The sequence below is a fragment of the Colletotrichum higginsianum genome, chromosome 9, assembly GCF_001672515.1.
Source record: "Colletotrichum higginsianum IMI 349063 chromosome 9, whole genome shotgun sequence".
NCBI classification, from domain to species: Eukaryota; Fungi; Ascomycota; class Sordariomycetes; order Glomerellales; family Glomerellaceae; genus Colletotrichum; species Colletotrichum higginsianum.
Genome location: NC_030961.1, coordinates 3,350,831 through 3,368,983, shown reverse-complemented (window position 1 = coordinate 3,368,983; position 18,153 = coordinate 3,350,831). Strand labels below are relative to the sequence as shown.

The 18,153-nt window shown below is 55.4% G+C and overlaps 7 protein-coding genes across 7 annotated transcripts; 6 read left to right on the top strand and 1 right to left on the bottom strand.

Annotated features, from left to right (window-relative positions):
* Positions 1–10: 10 nt before the first annotated feature.
* Positions 11–991, bottom strand: CH63R_13221 (uncharacterized protein; the record flags this gene model as incomplete). The annotated part of the gene is made up of 1 exon (XM_018308195.1): positions 11–991. The coding sequence occupies one exon, from the start codon at positions 989–991 to the stop codon at positions 11–13; it is 981 nt and encodes a 326-aa protein (XP_018152612.1).
* Positions 992–4,149: 3,158 nt separating this feature from the next.
* CH63R_13220 (Acyltransferase) lies at positions 4,150–5,681 on the top strand (the record flags this gene model as incomplete). The annotated part of the gene is made up of 4 exons (XM_018308194.1): positions 4,150–4,397; positions 4,484–4,727; positions 4,784–5,232; positions 5,321–5,681. 4 exons carry the CDS (start codon positions 4,150–4,152, stop codon positions 5,679–5,681), a joined length of 1,302 nt encoding a protein of 433 aa, XP_018152611.1.
* A 1,020-nt stretch (positions 5,682–6,701) lies between these two features.
* Positions 6,702–7,325, top strand: CH63R_13219 (uncharacterized protein; the record flags this gene model as incomplete). The annotated part of the gene is made up of 1 exon (XM_018308193.1): positions 6,702–7,325. The coding sequence occupies one exon, from the start codon at positions 6,702–6,704 to the stop codon at positions 7,323–7,325; it is 624 nt and encodes a 207-aa protein (XP_018152610.1).
* An 851-nt stretch (positions 7,326–8,176) lies between these two features.
* CH63R_13218 (Ankyrin and HET domain-containing protein) lies at positions 8,177–10,057 on the top strand (the record flags this gene model as incomplete). Its single annotated transcript, XM_018308192.1, has 2 exons — positions 8,177–8,210; positions 8,295–10,057. The coding sequence occupies 2 exons, from the start codon at positions 8,177–8,179 to the stop codon at positions 10,055–10,057; spliced, it is 1,797 nt and encodes a 598-aa protein (XP_018152609.1).
* Positions 10,058–11,604: 1,547 nt separating this feature from the next.
* On the top strand, positions 11,605–12,209 carry CH63R_13217 (uncharacterized protein; the record flags this gene model as incomplete). The annotated part of the gene is made up of 2 exons (XM_018308191.1): positions 11,605–11,646; positions 11,718–12,209. 2 exons carry the CDS (start codon positions 11,605–11,607, stop codon positions 12,207–12,209), a joined length of 534 nt encoding a protein of 177 aa, XP_018152608.1.
* Positions 12,210–13,608: 1,399 nt separating this feature from the next.
* On the top strand, positions 13,609–14,938 carry CH63R_13216 (uncharacterized protein; the record flags this gene model as incomplete). The annotated part of the gene is made up of 3 exons (XM_018308190.1): positions 13,609–13,835; positions 13,941–14,201; positions 14,269–14,938. 3 exons carry the CDS (start codon positions 13,609–13,611, stop codon positions 14,936–14,938), a joined length of 1,158 nt encoding a protein of 385 aa, XP_018152607.1.
* A 933-nt stretch (positions 14,939–15,871) lies between these two features.
* On the top strand, positions 15,872–16,756 carry CH63R_13215 (uncharacterized protein; the record flags this gene model as incomplete). Its single annotated transcript, XM_018308189.1, has 2 exons — positions 15,872–16,401; positions 16,498–16,756. 2 exons carry the CDS (start codon positions 15,872–15,874, stop codon positions 16,754–16,756), a joined length of 789 nt encoding a protein of 262 aa, XP_018152606.1.
* Positions 16,757–18,153: the final 1,397 nt, after the last annotated feature.

Below are 18,153 nucleotides of genomic sequence, written 5' to 3'. Positions count from 1 at the left end.
GTAGGACATTTTACAGACGGAGCCGCCAATAATGCTCCTCGATCATGTCTCCATCAAGAACATGAGGCAGCCACTGCATGCGAGCTCCCTCGCGGGTGCTGACGACCTCGAGCACAATGTCGGAGGAGGGGTTCAGCCTGGCCAGGAGGCGGACGCCCTTGGCCTTGAACGGGGCCCAGAAAGCCTCGAAGTTACAGCCGTGCTCCGCCCGAAGCATGACCAGGCTCGTGAGCTTGTCGGGGATGTCGATGACGCCGGCCTGGAAGGGCTTGAAGTCGTACATTCTGTGGACGCCGTAGCTCTCTGTATAGAGGATGGTGATCTCGGTGAGGCGGGGCAGGGCCACAAGGGAGCTCACAAAGCCGGTGCTCGCCGGCGACAGTTGGTGGGGGCAGTTCAGCTGGACCTTCTGAATCTGGTAGAGGATGTAGCGCGAGCAATGGCTCTGCTGGAGAGCGGCGTTGGCGTGGTAGTTGCTGAGCGCCTCGGCGAGGTTGATGTTGATATTGCTGAGGGGCAGGCAGAAGTAGTCAACCTTGGGGAGGATCCAGACGTCAGCCAGGTCTTGTGAGTAGGTCTCAAAGGCCTTGAAGCGAAGGAACTTCTGGTGAACAATGCTGCGGGTCTTGCTGCAGATCTGCAGAGGGAGGCGGATGGTAAAGAGACGCTGCTTCTGGAAGATGGACCACTTTGCCTTGTCCGGGTGGAAGGAGTTGTCGCGACCTCTGAGGGCAACGCTTCCCTCTTTGTTAGGGCTGTAAACGACCCAGAATTTTGAAGGCTTGGCTTCCTCCTGCGCTATCTCAACAAGCATGTCGACAATGTTGAGGAAGATGTCGTGGCTGACGGAGCCAGGTCCGGTCTTGCCAGGCTTGGTTGGGAGCAGCGATCGGGTAGGCATCGGCTTTTTGAGAGCGCTATTGCAGGTGCCGTCAAGCACCATAGTCCCATCAAGACCATAGAGGCTGCCAGAGGCTGGATGCATGTACATCATGAGCAGAGCGAAATTAGCTGGAATTAGTTTAGATTAGCGACAGTGAACCAGAGAATAGATCAGGGTAAACAATACAATCCATATTGGACATTCTTGCTTATTTGAACTTGTCGCGGCTTGCAGGTTGTGCAGCGAAGAAACTGTGCTCGCTTTTCTTTGCTTGGCCAGAACCAGTCACTGAACAACGGATTGTGAATCTCCGTTGTTCTTGTTTGAGAGAGAAATAAGAACGGCAAGTTTGTTGCAGTAAAAGGCGAAAGACGCGGCAGCGATTTGTGAAGGGAAGAAATCTCCTTGCCGGCCGACTCAAGTAAGACGAGTCAAGATGAGGGTTGTGGAGGAGAAGGAGAGAAGCAAGAGAGAGAAAGAGAGAGAGAGAGAAAACAAGAAGAAAAGGAGCCTCTGAAGAAGGAAGGAAGGAATCTATCGGTCTCATCCCTGGATCGTTCTTTCCCAAAAGACTAAGTCCAGGCTCAATCTGGCGTATTCATTTCTCGCTTCTCCCTCATGATGGAAACTAAAGCCTTAATGTTAAGACCCACTCTTCTGCTTGTGTATGTCATCAATTCCTAGAAACAGCTCAAGGTTGAATTTCCAATCCTATTGGAATTCTGCAGTACAAGTCTTAGCATTGATCTGGTGACTAGAGTGATGTATCACCAGTTTGACATCCAAGCAGCTTGGTTAGGAAAACTGTTTGAACGGTGCCATGTGTAATTTGAAAGGTCTGACTTGTGATATCAGAAGCAAAATAACATGGCCGGTCTATGTCTCCAGCTAAGCGCCTTCAGACCATAGTCTAGACTTTGACCTGTCAAAATTGTGTATCCGGCACTGAGTTTCGAGTATACGCAGGGATTTGAGGCAGGCGAAAAGGCCCAGAATTAAAGACCGTGGCCCGAGCTAGTAACCTGAGAAGACAGTGTTCTTTCTGGTATTAGTTAACATGTTGCCAAAGTTATGATGCAATCACGGCCGGCCTACTTTGGCGGTCTAGATGTGGACTTCAACCTCCGTGGGAGAAAGCGCAAGAGATGTCATATCCACCGGATGGTGTTGCAAGTACATAACGAAGGCGGAGATCTGGATCAAATTCTAGGGGGCTCTTCCGGTAGCTCATACCAACGACAGCAATTGATGAACGGGGTTTCCTGTGTGCAATGTACATATGGGCATCTCTACACTCAAGGCAAGCGGTCGTTGACAGAGGGCGCAAACCCTCGGTCTTCAGAACACATATGTCGCTTTCAATCCTTCACAATCCGGAACCTGAGCCTGTCGGCCTGTACTCATCTACCTCATCTGCCTTTGGACTGCAAAAAGGCCGTGACGGACCCCGGCAAAGGCAGGGCCCATCATGAGTGGTCAATCCGTTGATACGCTAGACTATTCTTGCTGGTTGAAATAGTGCCTGATTAATTTTCAGTACGCGTCTATGAGAATTCCCAGAGCTCAGAAGAATTGCAGAGCCCGGTTTCGCGCAGTTCGGTCCCGGGAACCTAAAGAACGAACAGCTGCAGCCCGCGCCATACGGTCATACCTAGAGGTTGTGAGACGAGGTCGTACCACGATACAAACTAAACGTGGAATCTTGAAGCAGAATGCGTCGACGCAGAAGCAAGCGTCCGGCTGTGGCCGAGCGTATCCGCGGCTGCATGAAGCGTGTTGTTGACAGAGCTATGGCTCAGACGTTGAATTGAGTTGATCCCATGGCTGCTTGAAACGGGACATCGGATCATGCATGATTGGGAACTGAATGGTAAATTTTAAATATTTTTATAAAAACCAATTGAACAAAAATTTGCATGTGATGAAGGTCAGTTGCGACGTCGAGTGGAGGAAGCATCCTCGTTGGGCTTCAGGCTGAGTACAGGACGCGGACGTCGTCGGTGAGAACGACTCTGTGGCGCCCTCCACCGTGGCCTCACCGCAGACACACCGAAGTAGTGAAGCTTGCTGTGTACCGATGGGCCCAGCAAATCATCAGCGGCGGGATTGGCTCGGAAAAGGCCGATCATGTCTCGCAAGTGGAGACAAGCGGGGAATGATGGAGGGACGGACTTCGGCTGTTTAATGATCCATGGCGTCACGCTGCATCCGGAGTGGCTCGTGCACTGTGCCCCGCCATAGGGCCGTTCCTCTTTCGGCGTCCATCTCCAATTCTCCATGGATTCGCAGGGCCCGCAGCGGCAGGCAGCACCAAAGACGGGCAAGTGCGACGCGGTGCAGCTTCCAGAATCCAGAACAGAACTGGTCTCTCCGGAGGTGCCGGCAATGTCAGGTCGGCTTAGCTCATCCAGTTTCTTTATCCATCCATCTCCATTTCCATCTCCATATCTCTAATATCCATTTCCTCTCCCTGCAGCGAATCAGTGATGCGCGCGGTCATCGTGTTTGCGCAAAGGGAGGAGCCCGCCCCTCTTCCCCCTCCGAATACACAATGTTGCAGCACACCACACACCACACCACACCACCCAACCTTCCAAGGCCGCGCTCGGCCGCTCCAAACTCGGTCAGACTCAGCCCAAACAACCCATCCCAGACTATCCCAGGCCTACACACCAGACCACACCAGACCACACCATGCAAGCGTGTAGTCAGCAGCATGGTTTGGCAGCTTTCAGAGGTACCTTAGCCCATCCGGCATTTAGCCATCTGCGTCACCTTGGCTCTGCCTACCTAGGTGGCCTACCCATCTGTGGTAACTTGTCTGTTGACCAGCCTTTACTTTGCTTGCTACTCAGCTACCTACCAGCCGTCGTCGCATTATCCTTTTTCTAAACCGACAAACCTACGGACCGCCATGACATCGCATCCGTAATAGCTCCCAGTTCCTCTTCAAGACGCCCGCCGACCCAACCCAACGACGAACGAGGACCACGAGCAGTCTCCTACGCTGCTACGCACCCCACTCTCGGTGGCTGTGATCGACCGTCTCCTCCCCCGTCCTGACCCCGCCGGACCAGGCATCCCCCCGGCTTCCGGCTGTCCAGCTGCTTGCTTGTCTCACATGCCAGTTTGCACGCGACACTACGACATAACCCTCTGAGCCCGCAACCAAGTTCTTCTCGGTCAAACACCACGTAACTGCCCTCTCGACACCGGCCGACTACGCCCCACGACCCTCACCCTCCTCCTCCTTCTCTCCCTATCCGATGAACGACCCTCTGCGTCCAACCTCGTTGCCGGCCTTCCCATCGAACCAGCAAACACATACCGCCATCATGGCGACCGACGTCCACAAGAAAATCGACCCCGAGCAGGTTCCCGCGGCGGCCCCGAAGGCCGGCTTGACCAGGAAACCGAGCGACCCCCATCCGGCCGGCCGGGTCAAGTACAGCTTCCCCATGCAGCTCCTTCGTGGACTGACCTTTGGCCTCTACTTCGCCGCCTGCTGTCTTGCGTACGTTCCCCCTTCCTTTCGCGGCGCTCCGTCCGTCCATGGATAGCACCCCCCCCGCTAACACCGCTGACACTTCTCGCGCGCAGCATCATCACGACCCAGATGCTCGGCATCCCGCTATACTTTTACAACCGCGAAATGTTCTACGCCTACATGGCCCTGACGAAACAGTCCTTTGGCCTGACCATCACGGCCATGACGCACATGTGGAGCAACAGCACGATACGCATAAGCGGCGACAAATCTATGAACGGCCAGATCAGAAAGACGCCCGACGGCAGGGTCGAGTTCAACTTCCCCGAGCGCCTCGTTCTGGTCGCAAACCACCAGGTTCGACGCCCTAAATATAGTCATGGAAAGCGTAATACTGACAGCACGCACGGCAGATCTACACCGACTGGCTGTACCTCTGGTGGGTGGCCTACGCAAACGCCCCGAGCATGCACGGCCACATCTACATCATCCTCAAGGAGTCGCTCAAGTACATCCCCGGCGTCGGCATCGGCATGATGTTCTACGGCTTCATCTTCATGTCGCGCAAGATGGCCACCGACCAGCCCCGCCTGGCGCATCGCATCGACAAGCTCAAGACGCGCCACGTCGCCGCCAACGGCAAGGAGTACCTCAACCCCATGTGGCTCCTCCTCTTCCCCGAGGGCACGAACCTGTCCACCAACGGCCGCCGCAAGTCGGCTGCCTGGGCCGCGAAGATGGGCCTCAAGGACCCGGAGCACGTGCTCCTCCCGCGCAGCACCGGCACCCTTTTCTGCCTCAGAGAGCTGAAGGACTCGCTCGAGTACATCTACGACTGCACCGTCGCCTACGAAGGCGTTCCGTGAGTTCCATCCCCCACCCATCCGCTTTGCCGCCTTGCGTATTTCCCAGCATCCGTCCGTGACGCATGCTAACGAGTCCTCTCCCAGCCGCGGCAAGTTCGGTGACCAATACTTCTCCCTCATCAGCACCTACTTCCAAGGCCGGCCCCCGCGCTCCGTCAACTTCCACTGGCGGCGCTTCCGCCTCGCCGACATCCCCCTCGACGACGCAAAGGCCTTCGACGCCTGGCTCCGCGAGCGCTGGTACGAGAAGGACGCTCTTATGGAGGAGTACCTGTCTACCGGCCGCTTCCCCGCGAGTCCCGACATCGAGAGCGGCCATCTCGAGACCGAGGTCCGTCTGAAAAACTGGTTCGAGCTGGGGCAGATCTTTGTCGTCGTCGGCACCGCCGGCATCATCTGGCGCATGATCATCAACGCCATTGCGAGGTTCGCCTCGGTTCTTTAAGTGACTCTAGGGTGTGGAGGACTGCGCTGCAGCTGTTGGTGGCGAGGGCGTCAGGGTCCGGCGCGTGAGTCGTCGGGCGGCGGGAGGGGGGCAGTTGGTTACGCGTACATATCTCGGCACGGTGATTCCCACGGAGAGGCTGTTGATTAGCGAGCGATCTCATTACACGGAAATATTCGGGCTGGTTCTCGGCGGGTCGGTGCACTGGGTGTTTGGATTGATTTTCTCTGTGCTTTTTGACGACGCGGGCGCTTCGCGCGTTTCGCATGCTGCAATACAGGGGCTCATGGCCCATCTCAACGGCCGGGTTGTATCTGTTTTTAGCGCGCAGTCAGTCTCATCTTCACCGATGGCGCGTATCGTCCTTCAATCTTTCGTCAAGGTCCCCGTCGTCTCCATCGGTGATGCGACCAACACGCGCCCCCAAACCCAACGGTCTGGATGATACGGGAGCGAGACAAGCTGGAGGCGCAATCACAATGGCAGTCATGATCGACAGCTGTGTGTCGGCTCCGGCCGCTTCGCCATCGTTCCTCTTGCCTTGCCTATGCGCTGGAGAATTAGCCGCGCAGGTTGGGTATGATGCATCGTTGCAGCAAGGAGGCGGCGCAAATGTTGCGTACGCCAATCAGAGCATGTCCTCGCCCAACTGAAAATGAACATGCAACACAGAGACGGAGCTTTCCAACCCCCTGGCCACAGAAACGCCCCATAAATCCTTCGCAAGAGCAGGAAAGATGGTTCTCAACGCTTCAAGTTCTGCGGTTGAATCTTGGGTTGCATATGACCCAGTTCGGTGCTGGAAAAGGCACCCTGGTGGCGCGCGCTCAGTATTGGCATCAATGGGTGGCGAAGATGTCCCCGAAGCCTGAAGTCAAAGATGAATTGATTTATCTTCATCCATGTTCTTCCTCGTGAGCATGTTGGATATTGGCTGTTCAATACCTTCACAGTTACCTTGTCATCATTACTTGCATTCATCCACAGTCGAGATTCGACCTTTACATCAAGACCTTCAACATGTGTTTCCAACCTACTTACGTCCATGAGCACTGCCCCTGCATATACGACCAACGACCAATAATATATTGCGATTCGCAAGGCGCGCCGTGCCACGTCATCGATCGTCAGACCGTGGCGGTGGACAAGCCGTGCGATGAGCATCCAGGAAGCGGCGCCACGCCGCTCGGTGTCGCCTGGTTCCGCCGCCAGGCCGACTTGGAGGACTACGAAGACGCTTACGAACCGGCGGGGATGAAATCCGAGTTAGAAAGTCTTCGGAAAAGCCAGGCTGAACGCCAGTATCTGCAACAAGAGGCAACGACAGCCCAGCGGGGAAAATCTGTGCCGCCGCCCACCGTGGTCGACCCTCGTCACGCCCAACAAGACAAAGAAAAGGGCACCCCAGACCCCGAGTCCGAGTCTCGATTCGTGCTTGGAAAGTTGGCCCCTGTCGCAGAGGTTATTGAACATCATCAGCAGATGAGAGATGACCATTTGCTCATCGAGCCCGAATCTGGATGCAGGCGAGTTACCAGCCAGCCGACGTACCAATCTTCACAAGATTTACACGGCCGGAAACCAATGGCGGAGTCGTTTGGTTCTGGAGGCAACCGGTATACGTCTCTTTTTTCGCGGGGCTGATATGACTGAGACAAGATTGCTTCTGGTTTATCGTATCAGCATTGGACTATTGAATCAAGTCAATCAGATGTTCTGTCTTGTGTTTGATTTATGTAATCATGGGTTATTTGAGGAGTATATAGTGCCTTAAACCCAATTTTCTCTGTCCTAGTATGCAACATCAGTGCCAGAAAGTGAACAGTCAACTCTGAGAGCATCGGCATGTTGTCTTACTGGCGGTAGTGGCGAAGCTGGCTGACGACTTGGTGCGGTGTCGTATGTACATTGGCTGCACTGTCTGGAACTGAGGTTCCCTTCGCTAGACCATCAGCGAGTCCGAATGACGCGGAATGCCTGGTTCATCCTGAGACCTGGGCTACTCGTCGTTGATGAGAACCGATTACTTGGCACCATGTTGGAGTGCAAGCGCTTGCGTCCATTGGCTCAGGGATGCGCGCGCGTGTGCCAGGGGTCGGAGAGACCGAACCAACACGACAACTCCATGTGCCCCTGGGCCAAAGAGTACCCCGTTTTCAATACTGGCACGCGCTATTTTCGTTCGGGGCAGTCTCATATAATAGCGCCCTTTGCCCGTCGATATGTCTCTCATGGGTTCACAATTCTTCTTGGACAGTGTTTGGTCGACGACATCCAGCTACATTATCTTTCCTTGCCCTTGTATGACCTTCTCTGGCTACGGACTGCGGCGAGACTACTTCTTTTGTGGAAGTTTATAATAAAACACGAGTGTCTGCGGGCTCAAGTCGCTGGGAGTAACACCATCAACAAAACGTAGCATCAGTTGGGCGCTGCTAGTCAATCTGATAATGTCAACATACTTGGCAAGACAAACGACCGGGATTCGGATTGATATGCCCATAGAGACTATCAAGCCCGGCCACGTAGGTAAATCACACAAAATCCTAACAAGTTCCGTCTTAGGCGCTGATGTCGACTGACTTCTTCCAGTGTACCACTCATTGCCTCTAGGTATCGACGAGATTCGTGTCATCAAACTACAGCCGGCTCCCTCGTTGGTTTCACCTCTTGTGGCCAAACTCGCCGTCGTTCGGATAGGAGATGAATCCGTTCAGTATGATGCGCTCTCGTATAGGTGGGGAGACGCTGGCGACCCTGTTAGCATCCGTGTCAATGGGCGTTACATGGCTATCACCAAAAGTCTACACACAGCCCTGCGCTATCTACGACATGACCTGGAGGAAAGGGTCATCTGGGCCGACAGCATATGCATAAACCAGAAAGACACGGAAGAAAGAGTCGCCCAGGTTATGGACATGGGCACAATTTATCGTGAAGCGGCTTGCGTAAGGATCTGGTTGGGGGAAGAAGCGCAACATTCCGCTGCCGCGCTGAGCTTGCTCAACAACTGCGACGAGCTGCAACACGACTCGGAAATCGTGCAGAGAATCACTGGCGATGCAGTGGGGGTCGATGGACTGACGGAGGTCCTGAATCGGCCGTACTGGTCCCGCATGTGGATGTTTCAAGAAATCACCCTGGCCCGTAGGGCAATCGTTCATTGCGGCATCTTCACCGCGGACTGGTGGACCTTGAAAAGGCTGGACACCATCATCGGCAACTCGTCAAAGTTGGCGGGAGCTCAACGAGGCGGTACCGTCCATGGCCTGCGCAAAGCCTTCCTAAACATTGCGCATTTCATCATCCCGCTCACCGAACTGGGGAGTATCGACAACGTTCTTTTTCCGACCAGCCGGCTGGAGGCGACGGACGACCGGGACAAGCTCTCTGCGCTTATGGGCGTGTGCAACATTGGTGACTACCTGATGGCCGACTACTCCAAAACGACGCGCGAGACGTACGCGGACTTCACACGATGCTACAGTCAAAGCACCGGCGAGCTCAGCCTACTTTGGGCGGCTGGCCTGCATCGGGCAGCCAACGGGCCCAACATAGGCTTGCCTTCGTGGGTGCCGGACTTTCGCGGCAGAAGCGGAAAGGACCCCGTCTTTCTTGCTGCAGGGTACTCCAAAGTGTTTGACGCGTGCGCGGGGAAGCGTTTCTCAGAGCCCAGAAATCCTTCTCGGAGAACGGGCTGGGACTCTGGCGTTCTCGAGGTCGAAGGGCTGCTCATCGACCAGGTGACCATGGCACAGCCCTTTCACGCAAACGAAGCTGGCAGAATGGAGATGTATCGGACTTTTGAAGTCTGCTCTGGTGGCCGTCACTCGTCTGGCAAGTCCCGGATCGAGGCGTTCTTCGAGACCATAATCTTCGACACCGACGAGCCCAAAAGCGGAGACTCTGACCGAGTCATCGACGAGAAGCAAGGTCGCCGGCTCCAGCACATGCTCGGCTTCATGAAGGACTTGGAGACGCTGCAAGCCGACGTTGTTCCTCGGAAGCGAAACGGGTGCGTCGACTTCTCTGTCCTTTTCGGCTCCGAGGTCGTGGACCACTACGACGGCCTCGCAAGGTTGCAACCGGACACCCTCGAAGGGCATCGCAAGGCTTTCGTGAAGGATTTCAAGTACAACATGGGCAGTACCTCGAGCCTCTTATCTACTCGGGCGAATTACTTTGGCCGGTGTAATGACAGCGTGCAGACGGGCGATATTGTTGCGTTGCTTTCTGGATGCTCGTTCCCCGTTGTTCTCCGCAAGTGTCAGTCAGGGTTCGAGTTTGTCGGCGTGGCGTATGTCAGCGGGCTTATGTATGGAGAGCTGATGGATGGCGTGAAAGGTTCGGCAGTTCAGGGGATATCGCTGGTCTGATGTATGCTAACCACATGTTGTTTCTATCTCGTTATTTCTCGTCTCACAATGCAACCCGCAGACTCCGGGTGGAGTTTCCAGCCGATCTCAAGGATTGACAGTTTGATATAGAACAGTCGTAGCATCATTGTACCGAGTACTCAGTGAATGTAGAAATCTTCTTCGTCTTCAGGTAGTTGAAATCGCCTGGGCAGAATCCCCTGTACTTTAGCGGTGTGCTCGGAGACAATTGCGTCAGGTCGCCATGATCGATGGCAGATTAGTGAGTCCGGTCCATCGGAAGCTCTTCTTCCGTGTTGAGCGGAGCAGGGAACGTTGCTATGGTAGAAAGGTCGGGACAGCCTCATCTTTGACATCCGAACTGAACTCCGTGGCGTCCATCTCCGGTTAGCCTTCGTCTTCCGTCCCATCCACGTTCCGAAATGATGTGGTCTCTTACTGTTCCCGTAGACCAAGTCCCTTTCCGGCACACAACTTTATCTTCAGCTAAATCCATGAAAGAATGCGCGAAGGAGAGTAAACGACTTCATCGACTGATGTGTATGTCGTTTGCCAATCTTGAGGGCAGAACAGGGAGAACGTTCGTACCTGCTTGCCTGGAATTACAGCTCCACAATCTATCGTGGGTTTGCGGCCAAGACATTTTCAGCCTTGGGGATCCAACCTGAAGAAATTGAGAAGTAAACAAGTTACTAGACTCTAGACTGTGACCACGTCAGGGTATCTCTCACTTGACTAAGCTTGTGACCATTCTGACAGGAGCACGACTGCCTTTCGTACGACAAGTACAGGGCCAGCTCAATTCGTCTCGGTGACCAGCCCCCAGCTATCGACCCTGGCTCGGTGAGTTCAAGTGGGAAAATTGGAACAGAGGATACCAAACACCATGAGGGCCCATGATGATCGTCGAACTCCTTTGCAATGGAGCCGGCTGACGTCTCCCAAGAGAAAGGGGCAACTGCGAGTAGGCACAGCACCAAGGAAACTGTTCTCAACTAGAGGCAGTATCGTCATAGTAGCTCCAGTTGTCACCACGAGCCGGCCCGCTCACGACCCCCACACCTCGGTGAGCCCTCGGTCAGGATCGATCGGGCGGGACGTCGATGCGATCGCCGCCGCCGCCGAAAACTCTAGAACACCTCAGCCCGCTGAAACACCAAGTTTTCGGTGCTTCCACTGTGAAATGCATGTTGATGGCGTCGAGGGGGGAGGAAAGCAGGCGGTGGGTGATGTAATTAGGTGCTCATCCGCCCTATTCTGAAGGCGATAATGTGGAGAGCTGAAGTCATCCCGCAGTGGGTGTGCCGTCTGTGCTGGGGAGCATTATCTCCGACTTGGGTTGATGTAAGACGAGTTGAGCATGATGTCATGCGCCGAGATGGTGTTTAAATGAAAGCATTTGAACGCTCGATGAGACGGAATGAGTGAACACAATCCAATTCAATCACGACACTTCGATACCAAATCAAGCCTCAACTCATCCACAAAGTTTGGACACCACAACAAACGACCATCAACCAACAACTTTACTAAAAACAACCATCATAATGTCTGCTCAGTACAACAAGGCCCCCAGCGCTGGCACCAAGGTACGTCTGGATTCATACGTCGAGAATTCGTCAGAGACCCCCAGATAACAGATGCTAACAAAGCCTCCCAGGTCGAGCCCGGCTCCGCAGCTCCCACCCGCGGCGAAGCCACAGGCCCCGTCCCCTCGGGCTCCCTCGCAGCCGAGTCCGCCAGCCACGGCGGTGAATTCGCCAACAACCGCGGCGTCGACGCCTCCAACCACTCTTCCACCTCCGCCACCTCTTCTTCCCAAACCGGCACCCGCGCTGCTCCCGGGTCCGGCTCCTCATCGGTCCCCGGTCAGGCCGGCGAGGCGCCAACGTACGTGAACAACCAGTACATCCGCGACCCCAACGGCCCGCACGGCAAGAACATCACGGAGGGCTTCGACACGAAGAACACGCGGGATGGCGTGCAGGCGGCGTTCAACGCCGAGATCGGCAGCGAGAACGACCCCAGCCGCGCGGCGGAGCAGGGCTTCCTGCAGAGCCAGACCAAGGCCGGCCGCGACGCCGGTCCCCGCCAGACCGAGGCCGGCGGGCAGACGGTGTACGAGAACTTGAAGAGCGATGTCCAGGCGTAAAGAGAGACTGTGGATTTTGCGCGGAGGAGAAATGTGTAACGACTTTGTATGAATACCATTAAAATACCCGATGGGTGATGTGGAATAAGAAAGTAATTCCAAACATTGTTCCGAATTATGTGTTCTGTGTATGACGCGCAGCGATGGATATCCGCTTGCCGATGAAATATCGCAGTTTTCAGGGGCAAGGACAAATGTTTAATTGTAAAAATCACCTAACTAATCTTTTAAAATGCCAATCTTCTTTTGGCAGAGGGCGATGTCTGCTCATACAAGCAAAACGGCTTTAAGAAAGTGCACGCTATACGTGCGAGACCCTTCAATTCGTGTTGTTCTGGGCCGAGCTATTCGGGGACTATAAGGTAGAATTTAGGCAAATAGTGACATCAGAAATGGGCGCTTGGTCTAGGGGTATGATTTTCGCTTCGCACTTCCAAATGGAACGCGCTATTGTGAAAGGTCGTGGGTTCAATTCCCACAGTGTCCAAATCTTTTGCCTTTTGGGATGATTATTATGATTGTACTTTGATTTCATTCAAGTATGGTTAATTGCCGCGAAAAAGAAAAAAGAAAAACCCCTACCTCATCCGTTACGTACTTGTTATGTGGCCGAATTGGTTCAAGTAAGCTAGGCGAAGCAATGTGATTGCCGGTAACGTCTGTTAAGCAAATCAGTCTTGTTGAAACCAGTCATCAATCAAGAGTGAGCTGTCCCGACAAGGGGCCAAGACGGATTCAGACGGCGTGCCGTAGCCGAGTGGGGCGGTTGAGGAAATACGGTTGCCTAATTCCTCTCTATCTGCTAATTAACAGCATGACGCCGCTGCCATGGCCGGGGGGTTCTGGTCTCAGATTCTCAATGTAGAAACGGCAGTTTTCCCCATTGAAAAGAAGGAAACCAACCAACAAACAAACAAACAAACAAGCAAGGGGACCATTGAGCAAGGGCTGATGATTCGAGTCTTAATCCAACCTCAGTTGCCAAACCTCTCTTCTTCCACCATCCCAACCGCTTGTCAACTTGACGTCTCCTTAAACCCCCGACGTCGACTCTCGTTGAGGCGCAGCCACGGCCTCTTCCCACCCCTGTCGCTGTCGGCTTTGTTACGGGACGAGTCAGGACGAGTCGCAGAAAACCTTGGTGAGAAGAAGCTTCTTATTCAGCGCGGGGGAGCCGGATGCCGATGCGCCGATAACACGAGGACATCGAAACGGCGGAGGCTATTCCGCCCAACGTCGCGTGCGACCTATCTGAGAGGTGGAATCGAGAGGAAAGAAACACGGCAAAGATACTGACACACCGACACCGACACCGACATCGACATCGACAAACGGCAGCAACAGCGACGAATAGGGACGGCGACGACGTCTCACCCATGCCCGGCCTACGGTGACGATAATGAACGCGTCCGAGTCGTACCAGCTCGAGTCGCTCCCCTCCGAAGCGGACGGCGTCAAACCGCCCTCGCCGACGGCCTCCATCGACCCGGCCAATGTGAGGTGGATGAACCAGGGCGGCCGGCGATGGGAGGTCGGCAAGATCGTCTCTCGCATCGTCTCGACGCTGCTGTGCGCCATTATGCTCATCATCTGCATGTCGTGGTATGCGCATCCCGAGAATGACTTGTATGATGTTTGGCCGTGGCTGAGTCTCCCGGGCGTATGTGTCTACCCTCCTTCGTCCCCCCCCCCACCACCACAACCCGGCTTCTTGAAAGAGACCTTTGCCAGATGGGTGCAACGAGCTGACACGCCCTACAAGGCCATGATGTGCTTCATGTGGGACCTGGGCGAGTTCCTCTCCGTCTGCGCACGGCACGGTCGCGGCATCACGCCCAAAGCGCACATCGGCGTTGAGGTGATACTGTCCATCGTGGCCTACATAGGCGGAGGCTGGCTGGCTTTCCAGCTGGGAGTTCTGCAACCGGGCCAGCTTAACAATCTGCCCATCCGCTACGCCCTTGCCATATGCGTCTTCATACTCATCACCGCGTGAGTTTACACATCCTGACCTTTGTCTCCCCATCCGGGTCCTTGCTGATACGCCTCCTCGTCACAGAACGATCCATCTAGTCCTATTCATTCGCGCCTGTATCGAGCGCAGCCGCGAGATCCGTCGGCGCAGACCGCGCGTCATGTACATCCCCGAGACGGGACAGACGATCTACGTCGTCGCCAAACCGTTTCCCAAGCTGCCGACGTGGAAGTCACAGCAGCAGCAGCAGCCCGCAGCCCGCGCCGGATCGTTCCCGCGGTCGCCGCAAAGCCCCGTCGGCAGCAGCAACAGCAACAACACCAGCAGCCCGCTGCACCGCCACTTCCAGCAGCTGCAGCTCGAGATCCCGCCGCCGCTGCCCGAACGTTGGCCGAGCGAGCTCTCTCCCTCGATGTCATCGATCAAGAGGAAGCCGGTGCGCGGGATACCGCGAAACATACCGGCGGGCGACCGCGAGCGGCTGCTCCGGCCGAGCATGCGGCCGCCGCCGGAGGACTACGAGCCGTCGCCGGAGGAGCTGGAGAGGATGAGGCGGGGCGACGCGCAGCCGCAGCTGATCATGCCGGGTGACGTGGACATCAAGTTCGCGACGAGCGCCACAGGCATGACGCCGGCGGACGCGAGCGCGCGTGAAGGCAAGTATCGCGTCGACGCCTCGCAGATGTCGGGGATGGCGCCGATGGGAGAGGCGTCGGCGACGGGGAACGGCAGGGGCAGGCGGCAGTCAACGTGATCCGACTGCGTTACATCATGTATAGATTCATTCGGCGCGCATAGCTGGAACTACTTGTCGACAGGCTTGTCGAAATGGCGTTTGGGGGGGAGTCCGTCACTTGGATACATATTGGGATTGCCAAAGGGCATATACGGCAGTCCTATTTACCAACCGAATACTTACTTATTGACACTGACTGCTGCATAACGCAATTACGTTGTAAAGAAACACACCTACACACACATACACACACACTACCGTTCATCACTTACCCGTATATCCCAAAACCCCCTCAGAAATCCCATCTGCGAATCCCTCCCCAAACACCACCACTGAAAACCCGTGACAGACTTTCGGGGCTGGCGCACGCTAGAGCCCTGCCCGTCAGGGGCTCGTCGCACCCTGTAACACGAGAAAGGCCCCACCCACTGCCCCACAACGTCGCGCTGTGCATGGGCGTTGGCAAAATCTCCCGGGCAAGGGGCGACGAGTTCTAGGGACCTGGGCCCACTGTTCGCCTGGCTGCTGCAGGTGCTTTCATCCGCTGTCGAGCCGCCGCCCCCTTCCAAGGGTGTGAAAGTGGAATCGGAAATGCGACATCCCATCCCATCCCGTTCCGTCCGTCCCTCGTCCCTTGTGCGCCGCCAACCAACACCGAACTTCGCCGCGTAACACCACCTAACGACCTGGAGTCCACCCCGAGACCAACCAAACATCATCGTTACGCCGTCGCGGCCTCCGGGAGTGCCTCAGATCACTAAAAGAAAATCAAACAATCATTTGCGAGGAAACTAAGCCCAAATGACGACTCAATCCTGACCGCGCGATCTCCCCAATCGCACCCTCCTCTCCTCCCGTGGGATCCGAACCCGTTCCAACGAGGGAAAAACAGCAAACGATGCAGACCCTCGCTGCCGCCCCCGCCGCCGACGACGAAGACTCCCGACGACAATGGACAATACGCCCCTCCACCCCGATATCATAACCCTGCCCCCGGACACCGGCCAGCGCCATGGCGACTTCCTTACTGCGATCCCCTACAACCGCTCCATGTACCGCACCACCCTCCTCCTCCGCCTTAGCTCCCTCCTCGTCGCCTCCATCATCCTCGGCATCGTCGGCGCCCAGCGGTACGACGACCTGAACATGGTCGCCAACCTGGCCTTTGGCGCCCCGACCGCCGGCCTGGCCTGGCTCTGGAGCGCGGGCGACATCGTCGCGCTGCTCGTGCGGGATCGGGGGCTCCGGTGGACCAAGGACGACCCGATGAAGCTGCCGCGCAGCACGCGCTTCAGCTGGGGCGCCCCCGGCGGGCATGTCACCGCGCATTTATGCATCTGGGCGCCCACGCTGGCGTTTATGGGCATCATCCTCTCGACCTGGCTGAGCTACGCCAGGGACGGCGGCTGGGGAAATACGACCCCCGACCCGCGGCAGTTGAGCATTCTGTCGTCGCTTTCTGTCTTTATGTTTCTCCTAGCGTGAGTTCTATCCCATCCCCCCTTTTTCTGTTATGCAGAGTAGAGAAAAAGGGACAAGCGCCGGCTAACGAAAGATTTTCCCTTCCCCTCTTCCAGGATAATCCATTTCTCCCTCTTCGTCCTCGCCTGCGTCGCGGTCGACAACAATCGGAGGCAGTACTCGGACGTCGTCTTCGTCCCGCGAGGGGAGCTGTGCGAGATGGTGCCCGTGCCGCCGACGACGCCGTGGGAGCTCTTCTCGCCGAGGAGGCTGCTGCTCTCGTACTTTGCGAACCACTACGTGCGCTTCGTGCCGGGGGCCGACGGGACGGTGACCATGGCGAGAGACTATAGTAGTCGACAAGCAAGATTTTGAGCGTTGCATTTAGGACCGGATTTTTTTATTACAAGAGCGAAAACACCAACAAACCAACAGTCAGGGGACAAGCGTAGCAGCTTCCGAAGGGCACGACAGCACTGATCAACGAGGGGGGGCATCGATCCCAAGCCACCGGAATAACTAACCGCCATTCGTACAGCAAGACAGCTGACAAGGAGCGTCTTGGAGAATTCTCGGGAACATTTGCCCACTACCAAAGTGAGACTTGTGCTTTGCGTCGATCATCAATGCGACTTCATCTCATTACCACTGCTGTACGACGACAGACGATGGGGAAAGCCCAGAGCATCATCGGAGACATCGATTCGAAGGAAAGGGAGATATTGAGCATTTCATGGCATGAAATTACATCGCATATCAGACAGCGGTCAATGGACCGCTGATCAAGCGACGCTAGGAGGACCCTGATACCGCTGTCCAGTAGGAACCAGCATTTCGAGGGCATCTCTAACCGGCATGATATCCTATAGATCTCCAACATGACCGGGAGACATGATCTTGGGCTCCAGATCGCACACGACTCGCCGCACTCACCTATAAGAGCATCGATAGGTACAGGGCGACCGCCTTTGGCAAAATCTACAACACGGCGTACACCGCAGTAACGGGGCCGTTTGAGCTCACAAGCGGCTGAATTGATACCCAAGAACAAATGGAGCAATACATAGCAGCAGCCCACAGCATATTTTTTGTAAAAAAATAAAAAATAGATGGAACATGCCAAAGCAGTTTTAACACACACACATCGTCGTCTCCCTTGGCCTCACAAGGCTTCAGGCCATACTCAACTGCCAATCATGTCAGGCGCATTAGCACGTGATACGTGACGTCAAGCCCCGCGTCCCCAGTTTGCTGCAAGGTGGCGTAAGAGAAGCCACTCAGCGCGCGTCATTTTCGAAGTCAGGCAGGGTCCGATTAGATAAGGTACCGATGAGTGTAGAGAGTACTTCCGTCACGGACACCCAAGGGGGGTTTGGCTGAGGTTTTTGCCATGAGTCCAAATCAGATATTCAACATAGGCCTCATGATAGGTGGTCTCGGGGAAGTTAACAAAGAACCTCGCCAAATGACTGGTGCGCCCAAGACAGCCTTGTGCATGGTCTTCAGAGTAACAATGGCTGGCGCTTGACGTGGACGCTTGGCCAATTCCAATTGTTGCTACTGGACGGTCGGAGGCGGTGGCGGTACGTACTGCTTACTCGCGCGGACTGGGTGCCTTATCGCCTTTGCTACCCTATCGGTTATCAGCTTTTTTCAAAAATTTGAGTCGTTGCCCCACTACCAACTCCTCGAACCTGGCAAGCAGGTGCAGCCCAACAGTGGGTGTGTGTGTGTGTGTCCAGTTGCCCCTCCCCAGGATCTGTGTCCTGCGT